Source organism: Fundulus heteroclitus, chromosome 14 (genome assembly GCF_011125445.2).
Source record: "Fundulus heteroclitus isolate FHET01 chromosome 14, MU-UCD_Fhet_4.1, whole genome shotgun sequence".
In the NCBI taxonomy this organism is placed as follows: Eukaryota; Metazoa; Chordata; class Actinopteri; order Cyprinodontiformes; family Fundulidae; genus Fundulus; species Fundulus heteroclitus.
In genome coordinates, this window is record NC_046374.1 from 16,381,071 (window position 1) to 16,391,348 (window position 10,278).

At 44.3% G+C, this 10,278-nt stretch overlaps 1 protein-coding gene across 1 annotated transcript; it reads right to left on the reverse strand.

The window, feature by feature from the left end:
- Positions 1-2,693: 2,693 nt before the first annotated feature.
- Positions 2,694-10,078, reverse strand: LOC118565693 (calpain-5-like). The gene is made up of 4 exons (XM_036146396.1): positions 10,043-10,078; positions 9,580-9,934; positions 9,155-9,508; positions 2,694-2,846 (listed from the first exon to the last, which is right to left on the reverse strand). The coding sequence occupies exons 1-3, from the start codon at positions 10,075-10,077 to the stop codon at positions 9,368-9,370; spliced, it is 531 nt and encodes a 176-aa protein (XP_036002289.1). The 5' UTR covers position 10,078; the 3' UTR covers positions 2,694-2,846; positions 9,155-9,367.
- Positions 10,079-10,278: the final 200 nt, after the last annotated feature.

The following is a 10,278-nucleotide window of genomic DNA, read 5'->3' on the forward strand; positions in this document are numbered from 1 at the left end:
ACCTGTTTAGTATATTGATCAATATTTTCCTGTAATGTTAATATATGACTTGTTTTTTCACATATTGCTTTAAAATGTTGCCATTTAATTTTATCAAAGCACCATCTTGTTAATTTAAATTCACCTTTTCTGAATAAATTATCTTTAATAATTGTGCTTACTGGAAAATGGTCACTTCCTAGCATAGACTCTCCCCTCACACCCCACTAAACTAAATTAAGATCAAGGCATGACATTATACCTTTATTTATGCCAATTCTTTTTCCCTGATCATCTTTAAGGGCCCTGAAAGTCTCCAGTGAGAGGTCCTCCTTTAAAGAATCACTGGAAGGAGAGAAACTTACCTGCAGCTCTGTCAGAGTTCACCTTCTTGCTTTCTTCTTCAGAAGTGTCTGCGTTCTGACAGTTTTTCACAGTTGTGCGATGACAGGCCTGTGGGTTCCTGAAGTAGGCCTGAGGGCTTAGTCACACAGCGCAACCAACGGACCTTTAAAAAGGAAGCTTTTGTTCTTCCTGTTTACTGGAATATGATTGATCCTTGGTTGTTGTCTGGGAAGGAGGGAATTAGGCATAACCTTTTCCCGTAATCACATGATAAAAAAACAACAAGATAAGAAGATACCTCTTCTACCTTTTAAAATTTGAATTATTGTCTTTGGGTGCTCTGAAATAAAATATATTATTATTATTATTATTATTATTATTATTATTATTATTATTATTATTATTAGTAGTAGTAGTAGTAGTAGTAGTAGTAGTAAGATTTAGGGTCTTGAGATGAGCACTAGAAATTAACTCATCTCTATAAGTAACTGCCACCGAGAAATTTTTATTTATTACAGTTTACACAAAGGGCCAATTCACAACAAATGGCACCTGAAGACTCTTTACATGACAATGAAATCTAGTCTACAAAGAGAAATATATGATCCAACAAACTGTAATCAAATTAAATTAAGATTTGGAACCTTGTTTTATTACAACAGTCACATTCTGTTTATAATGCCCGTTTCTAAAACATTTCTATCCAGGAATCTCTAATCCTGACCGTGATTCCACCCAGTTATAAAACTTGCAGCAAGTGGCAAGAAACTAAGCGAGCAAGTTGCAATGGTAGGGCCTACCATATTGTTTGGACTATAAGTGACACTTTCTTTCATAGTTTGACTGATCCTGCAACTTATAGGCAGGTTTGATGTATATAAAATAAACATGTTTTTAAATTAATACTGACCAACATTGACCAAGGTGTAAACATTACCGTTGATAGTCGCAGGAGGGCACTCTGTGAAAACTATATGTTTCTCCTGTACCACTTGAAAATGTATTAGAATATTGACTCATGGACAACAAAGACTGAACAGGTTTGTTGTTTTGCTGTTTCAGTCTGCATTCACGCAGTGGAGCTCTGTGTGGTCCAGCTTGAAGAGCCATGACAGAAACCCTGTCATTGGGCGGTCCGTGAAACTAATTATAGATAGATAGATAGATAGATAGATAGATAGATAGATAGATAGATAGATAGATAGATAGATAGATAGATAGATAGATAGATAGATAGATAGATAGATAGATAGATAGATAGATAGATAGATAGATAGATAGATAGATAGATAGATATCTTTATTGTCATTTTGTATGCACAGAACGAAATTTCATTTGCATACAGCTTGAAAAAAAAATGAAACATCACTCTAGAAATCACTCTAAAACGTCACAGTAGATTGCACTATTTTTCAGGATAAAGATTCAGCAGCGATTTATGTAAACTATTGAAATGAAAAACAATGTAACAATGTAATCTGATGTGGTCCCAGACAGGAAATATTTATGTCTTTACTCAGTGTCTGGTTCTATTTGACGTGATGGTCAATGCCCCCCTAGTGTGTTTCTGTTGCATTTGTTTTTGTCGTTTTATTTGTTTGTGTGTTTTGGTGTTTGCATCATTCTATTTCCTGTGATTGCAGCACTTTTCTTTTGCAGCAATTTTCTGTTGGATAAGCTGCTACTACAGAACTAAAGGGCTCAACTCAACCTCCACTGCATTAGTGAGATTATTATAAAGCTTTGTTTCAACAGTTAAATACCTGCTTAACAATGATGAGCTTCTTTGATATCATCCAATCAGGTTTCCTTGCTCATTAGAGTACAGAGACTGTCCTTGTCAAAATGTTCAAAGACATCTGTATAAACGGAGACTGTGGAACAACCACAACGCTGGTATAATTGGACATTACTGCACCATTCAACAATGTTTATCATTCTATCAGATCACCTGGAAAACTGTCGTCCTTAGTGGTACAGAACTCGACTGGTTTAAATTCTACTTGAAGTGCAGGGATTTATTTGTGTCAGTAGGTGACTTTACATCAAAGACCACAAAAATCATATGTGGGGTTCCCCAAAGGTCCATCCTGGGTCCCCCCCCCTCCCCCCCCCCATTCAATACCTAGATGCTCCCTCTAGCTTAGATAACAAAAACATCAGTTACAATAACTATGCAGACGACACAGCTCTCCATCACTGTCATAGTCACCTGGTTCATAGTCACCAGGTGACTATGAACCCTTTCAATCAATCAATCAATCAATCAATCAATCAATCAATCAATCAATCAATCAATCAATCAATCAATCTTTATTGTCAACTACAATTTGCATTGTAATCAGGATAACAGTTTCAGTACAAACCGTCCATCACATACATTTTGGAACTTGGGGGGAGAGGTGGACAGGGGAACGGTTGACTGAGGCCATGCGTGCCAAAGAACCCTGCCAATAGGCGCATTCTTTCGGCTGCCAAGGAGCCCTCCGTGATGCAGTTTCCTTAGGGCGTTGCCTTTATCTCTGTGGAAGGATAGGAGCAACATTTGGGGAGGGAGAGGAAAAACAGACATATTTTACACTTTATCCTTGACAGGGTACAGTTTGAGATACGTAAAAAAAACTCACCACAAGAAAAGCACATATCACGAGACAACATTTCAGAAGGTTACTTTGGAGACTTAGGTGTCACATGTGAAACTATTTAGTATTTAGCATGAGTGGTGTCTGTGTGAGTGAGTGTGTGCAGTTTCTCCATGAATGCTGTCCATGTCCATTGTTCTTGATATGATGGAAAGTTTATCAACCGCTGATACAGTTCTGAACGCATCCACAGGTGTCGGGGGGGGGGGGGGGGGGGGGGCAGTTCTGGGCCTTTCCGGCATAACATCCAGGGGAGTTTTGATAAGGGGGGAAGCCAAAATCCAAAATACACTTTTGTATTGAGAGTCCTCGACTGACAAAATTGAAAAACACACCATTCTCCACTTGTTCCAGGAGTCTATGGTGTATCCCACGATATGTGTTCCGTCAGGACAGGATGGGTCCCCTTTACTCTTCCTTCCAATCGAAAATATTTGATCAATTGCATTGAGAGACCAGCAGACCAGATCCATTCTTTTAGAATTTGGGTGAAATGAAGAGAAGGCTCAGAAAGTAAATGTTTAGAACAAATCAATGGATGGATGTACCATCATTTTCTTCAGCTGAATATAAACAAACAATGCCGGCCCGAGCCTCTTGGGGGCCCTAAGCAGAATTTGATTTGGGGGCCCCCCTCCCACCACGCAGAATCACCTATGCTAGAAGATTATTGACACAAATTCCACGCTATAATGTTATAGAGAATATTATAAACGAATACAGTAAGGTTATGTATTAATACAAAATAAATAAATAAACGATACCTAAAATACTTCACTCTTTTATTAAACCTTCTGACAATATAAATGTCACAAAATATGTTAAATAAATTATTTCATCATCATTCATTCATTCATTTATATCACTTGTTTAAGTTATTTAATTGTTTAAGGAAAAGTCCGGTCAGCAAGGAAGAATCAATGGATCATTATCTATACCTAAAACTAATACATTCATGGTGATTTAATGAATTTGGGGTTACTCAGTAAAAAAATAAAAATTGTCTGAGAGCGGCCATTAATGTCCAAATATGGTAACACCTCACTCCTGACATGTTCTGGCAGTGACGTCACGGTGTGGTACGTCAAGGGCAATTCTCCACGCTATAGGGTAGTTCATTGTTATTGTTTTGATGCGGGTTTTTCACGCATGCGCGCCGGACTGGTAGGCAAAAGGCGAACACAATGGCGGACGCAAACAGAGAAACTGACGAGTTCTCCACATATTTTTCTTCTTTAGATAACGTATCACAAGATCGTTTTAAGAGTAAGTTGATGGTTGATGGTATCAGATTGCCAGATCCACACAGCAAAAGCCTGAAGGGAAGGAGCGAGTCTGTGAAATGCTGGCCAAGTGTTCCGTACGGCGACATATACAGCTGCCTTATAAACACGGCAGGCCAGTACAGACGAGAGAGCATGAAAGACCCTGAAACCACTGGACGGCTACAATTATCTTATACCGGGAAAAAGGCTCCAGCAACGCCCGCAACGCCATGAGGGATTAAGCGGGTCAGAAAATGGATGGATGTTGTTGACACGTTTGTGCAACAGCACAAAGCCGCGTCGGACACAGACCGCGTCTCAGCAGAGAGGAAGACCCGCCTGGTAGGTTAGAAAAAAACATTGTTCAGTACGGATTATTTTGGTGTTTTTGTCTTGTTAAAATGGGTGGGGGTGTCGGCGACATTGCAGCGTAAACACAGAAGTACTTGCGCCGCTGTCTGGAGCAGCAGCCTGCTGTTCTCCGGCCCGTGTAGCGATCGCCACCTCCCCTCCGCCGCTATTTAAGTAGAACAATGACTAGAGCAGAATTAAGTTGCATTTACCGGAGATGAAGTGTAGACTGCAAATTCTGTCATGGTATGATGGCTCCCCCAGTCCATTGTGTCTGCCTGCGCTCTTTTCATTGAAAATATCCATTTCTTTCTTCGTCCTTCCTCCTTCGGTAAACGACAGAAACGTACTAAAAGGATGCTCTAAATCACCCGTTTTGTCATGTAGTAGCCGAGAACAGTACTGTTTTTTGCCTACCCGCGGGACCCAGATGTAGCGCTGACGTCACGCGTGACGTCATGCGTGAACTACCCTATACAAGCAAATTCAATAGGAATTATAATACACACCTGTGATCAACAACAATTATTTCGGATTTTGTGAGGACTTCACCATTGAAATGTCCACCTGCATGGCAATTTTACCCATTGCAATACATCGGGTAAAAGTGAAAAAAACAGTAGTTATTTCACCTTTCCGATTCATGAAGCAGCTGCAGCAGACAGATTCAACTCACATTGTCCCTTATTGGTCTCCTTGGCTCAAATTGGTATAGCTGTATTTCATCAAAAGTCAAGTTGCTACCAAGAAAGTTTTCTATATATTCCAAATCGCTATCAAATGATGATGATAAATCCACAGACGCACCCATTTTTTTTACCCACCCTTTTTGGAGTCCCTGGAAGGGGTACTGGAGAGTGCCTCTCCTAGGGACTCCCTCGTTCTGCTGGGGGACTTTAACGCTCACGTGGGCAATGATAGTGGGACCTGGAGGGGCGTGGTTGGGAGGAATGGCCCACCTGATCTGAACTCGAGTGGTGTTTTGTTGCTGGACTTCTGTGCTCGTCATGGATTGTCCATCACAAACACCATGTTCAAGCATAAGGGTGTCCATATTTGCTCTTGGCACCAGGACACCCTAGGTTGCAGTTCAATGATCGACTTTGTTGTCGTTTCATCTGATCTGTGGCTGCATGTCTTGGACACTCGGGTGAAGAGAGGGGTGGAGCTTTCCACCGACCACTACCTGGTGGTGAGTTGGCTCCGATGGTGGGGGTGGAAGCCGGTCCGACCGGGCAGGCCCAAACGTACTGTGAGGGTTTGCTGGGAAGTGTCTGGCAGAGTCCCTTGTGAGACGGAGCTTTAACTCCCACCTCCGGGAGAACTTTAAACATGTCCCGAAGGAGGCGGGGGACATTGAGTCTGAATGGACCATGTTCCGCGCCTCTATTGTTGAGGCGGCTAGTCGGAGCTGTGGCTGCAAGGTTGTCGGTGCATGTCGCGGCGGCAACCCTCGAACCCGCTGGTGGACACCAGCGGTGAGGGAAGCCGTCAAGCTGAAGAAGAAGTCTTACCGGGCTTTTTTGGCCTGTGGGACTCCGGAAGCAGCTGATGTGTACCGGCAGTCGAAGCGGCAGGCAGCTCGGCTGGTCGCCGAGGCAAAAACTCGGGCGTGGGAAGAGTTCGGAGAGGCCATGGAGAAAGACTTCCGTACGGCTTTGAAGCGATTATGGTCCACTATCCGGCGTCTCAGGAGGGGGAAGCAGTGCAGAACCAACACTGTTTACAGTGGGGGTGGTGTGCTGCTGACCTCGACTCGGGACATCGTGTTTCGGTGGGCGGAATACTTCGAAGGCCTCCTTAATCCCACCAACACATCTGCCATTGCGGAAGCAGAGCCTGAGGACTCTGGGTTGGGTTCTCCCATCTCTGGTGCTGAGGTTGCCGAGGTTGTTAAAAAGCTCCTCGGTGGCAGAGCCCCAGGGGTGGATGAGATTCGCCCTGAGTACCTTAAGGCTCTGGATGTTGTGGGGCTGTGTTTGTTAACGCGGCTCTGCAGCTTTGCGTGGACATCGGGGGCAGTTCCCCTGGATTGGCAGACTGGGGTGGTGGTCCCCCTATTTAAAAAGGGGGACCGGAGGGTGTGTTCCAACTATTGAGGAATCACACTCTTAAGCCTCCCTGGTAAGGTCTATTCAGGGGTTCTGGAAAGGAGGGTCCGTCGGATAGTTGAATCTCGGATTCAGGAAGAGCATTGTGGTTTTCGTCCTGGAACACTGGACAAGCTCTATACCCTCAGCAGGATTCTGGAGGGGGCATGGGAGTTTGCCCAACCAGTCTACATGTGCTTTGTGGATCTGGAGAAGGCATTCGACTGTGTCCCCCGAGGGATCCTGTGGGTGGTACTCCGGGAGTATGGAGTACCGGGCCCTTTAATAAGGGCTGTCAGGTCTCTGTACGACCGGTGTCAGAGTCTGGTCCGCATTGCCGGCAGTAAGTCGGACTCGTTTCCAGTTAGAGTTGGACTCAGCCAAGGTTGCCCTTTGTCACCGATTCTGTTCATAACTTTTATGGACAGAATTTCTAGGCACAGCCAAGGTGTTAAGGGGATCCGTTTTGGTGGCCTTAGGATTGCGTCTCTGCTATTCGCGGATGACGTGGTCATCTATGGTCACGAGCTTTGGGTCGTGACCGAAAGAACGAGATCCCGGATACAAGCGGCTGAAATGAGTTTTGTCCGTAGTGTGTCTGGGCTCTCCCTTAGAGATAGGGTGAGGAGCTCAGTCATCCGGGGAGGACTCAGAGTAGAGCCGCTGCTCCTCCACGTTGAGAGGAGCCTGTTGAGGTGGCTGGGGCATCTGGTTTGGATGCCTCCTGGACGCCTCCCTGGTGAGGTGTTCCGGGCACGTCCCACCGGGAGGAGGCCCAGGGGAAGACCCTGGACACGCTGGAGGGACTATGTCTCCCGGCTGGCCTAGAAACGCCTTGGGATTCCCCCGGAGGAGCTGGCCCAAGTGGCCGGGGAGAGGGACGTCTGGGCCTCCCTACTGAAGCTGCTACCCCTGCGACCCGACCCCGGATAAGCGGAAAAAGACGGACGGACGAAATCCACAGAACTCCCATCGCTGTCGCTACTTAATCCATTACTCTCTGCTTCGCATAGTGCACTGGTCGTTGCCATCTTGGATAATAGCGCGTAGTAACAAACACCAGATAGAGCATTGGGACGGGTCGGATTTGAAGAGCATTAGGACTTACTCAACAGCTGATATCGCACCGTGACGTCACAAACTGGGAGGTGGCAGTATTGTTCTTTGAAGAACAGGGATGCCTCCAGTAAAGCACATTCATATGAAAATTACTCTTAATTTTAAAAAATTATAATTAATTGAAAAATATGTAATAATTTCATATTCAAAGTACTTTTAGAAGTTTGAATTCTGAATATGACAGGACTTTTCCTTAAAAAAAATTAAATAAATAAATAAAAATTTGGGCGGCCGCTTTATTTGCTTGTGCCTCGGGCCGGCCCTGAAAACAAAACTGAACTAATAATTTTTGGATTGAAAGAGAAGCAATCAAGAGTTAGCACACAGCTTCAGCTGCTTTGGCCAGTAACCACTGATCAGGCCTTAAATCTGGGTGTAGCGATTGACTGACCTGAACCTTCAAAGCCATCTAAAGACAATTACAAAAATGGCCTTCTATCACCTGAAGAACATTTCCAGGATTAAAGCACAAATGTATTAGCAGGATCTTAAAAAACTAATCCATGCGTTTATCTTTAGTAGAATTGATTACTGCAGCTGTAGTTTTACAGGCCTGCCTAAAAAGTGGACCAGACAGCTGCAGCTGATCCAGAACGCTGCTGCTCGTGTCCTCACTGAGACTAAGAGAGTAGAGCACATCACCCCAGTTCTAAAGTCCTTACACTGGCTCCCTGTATCTCAGAGAATAGACTTTAAAATATTTCTGTTAGTCTATAAATCCCTGAATGGCTTAGCACCTAAATACATCACAGACTTGTTATCTGTGTATCAACCCCCCAGACCACTCAGGTCTTCTGGCTCCAGCCTACTCTGCAGAACCAGAACCAGAACCAAACATGGAGAAGCAGCATTTAGTTCTTATGCTTCACTTATCTGGAACAAACTTCCAGAAGACTGTAACAGTGCTAAAACCCTGAGTCCCTTTAAATAAAGGTAAAAGCCTATTTGTTTAGAGTCGCCTTTCTATGTTAAGGTTCAATTTAAACTGCTGTAGTTTGCTTAACTTCATTAGATTAAGTTTGTAGTCCAACTTATATTGATCTGCTGCTATTATTCCATGGCAAGTACTTTCCTCTGTATGATTCCCTTACTTACGTTATGTTCATGTACAGCACTTTAAATTGTCTTGTTACTGAGATGTGCTATAAAGATAAACGTGCCTGGCCTTGTTGCAACACGTTTGTCCGTTTGTGGGATGTTGAGTAATTTGCTGTGGAATCTGTTGGGTGCTTTTACACTGTTGAAGATTTACACATCTTGAGCTTAGATTTAAAACTCCTTATAATTAAAGATGGTGGACTTTTTTCTTACAATGACTTTAAATGCATGGGTGGGATATATTGGCAGGACACCAGCTTCTTACCCATTTTTATGCATGGCATTTCAGCACCCTAACATGAAATGTAGTTTGGAAAACTCCTCAGGTCCCACAGAGCCTCTCAGAGTCACATATAGATGGAGCTGGACATCTGCTCCACAAAGCGCCGCACCCGCCTTCAGCGGTTCGCCTCCACCTTAACGGGATGAGATGGTTGTACAGAGAACAAAGTTTAAAGAAGTGAGAAAAGTTCATGTTTTATTCAGGGTGTCTACCCACCTTCAGTACCTCAAAACCAATTGGAAGGTTTTCTCCTCCGTTTTTCTTCGGGACCCTTCGATCCTCCTGCTGCAGACAGATCAGCACCTCTTCCTCTTTGCTTTGCACCTCAAACATGAACTAAAAAAGAAGGTCAGGGGTACTTTCAGCATTCTCGTGTTTGTTAGGACTCGTTTTATCCTCAGCTGTACCTGGGGATTGTGCAGAAAGGTGTCCCTGTGGTTGATACATCGCCCACATTGACCGCTCCTGTTCATCTCCTCAGCAGCTTCTCCCCTTTCCCTTCCTTCCTGATTGCCCTCCTTGACCTTGGTCCCTCTCCGTTTTGTCCCTTCGAGCCTGACATTGCTCTTACTCAGGGTCAGAGCGGTGCTGCTGTGCTTCCCTGATGAAAGAGGTGCTGCGGTGGGGTCAGCTGGAGCTGGACTCCACTCCCCATAGATCTGCGTCTCTCTCCAGTGTGAGCTCGGCCGCAGCAGAGTCCTTTGCACCAGCCGGCACACCACAACGTCTGTGAAGTAGCAGCAGAAGTCCTGGAAATCCATCCTGTTTGGAGATAAATCAGCATGAACACACTTGGATGTTTGCAGGAAAAATTATTCATCACACGTTGTTTATGGTAGATTTTAAGATTTTAACTAAAAGAGGTGGTACCAGAACTCCCCAAAGTCACGATCAGAAATCCCCATCTTCTCCCTGTCTGCCCGGCTCAGCTGCTGCCACTGCTCTGACCTGCAGGGGGCATGCAAAACCAACAAAACATGTATCCGACCAAGCTGCTGCATGTTGTCACCTTACATCCGTAAACTTCAATATCTGTATGTATATGTATATGTGTATCTATATCTATCTATCCATCTTTCTCTCTCTCACTCTCTCTCCCTCTCTCT

What these genes read in the sequence shown, in the direction of transcription:
- LOC118565693 (XM_036146396.1), bottom strand. Translation starts at nt 10,077, where the DNA reads ATGGGGATTTCTGATCGTGACTTTGGGGAGTTCTG. An exon ending in CGTGACTTTGGGGAGTTCTG is followed by an intron (nt 9,935 to 10,042) that starts GTACCACCTCTT and finishes ATCTCCAAACAG; the next exon opens with GATGGATTTCCAGGACTTCT. An exon ending in CCTTTCTGCACAATCCCCAG is followed by an intron (nt 9,509 to 9,579) that starts GTACAGCTGAGG and finishes CTTCTTTTTTAG; the next exon opens with TTCATGTTTGAGGTGCAAAG.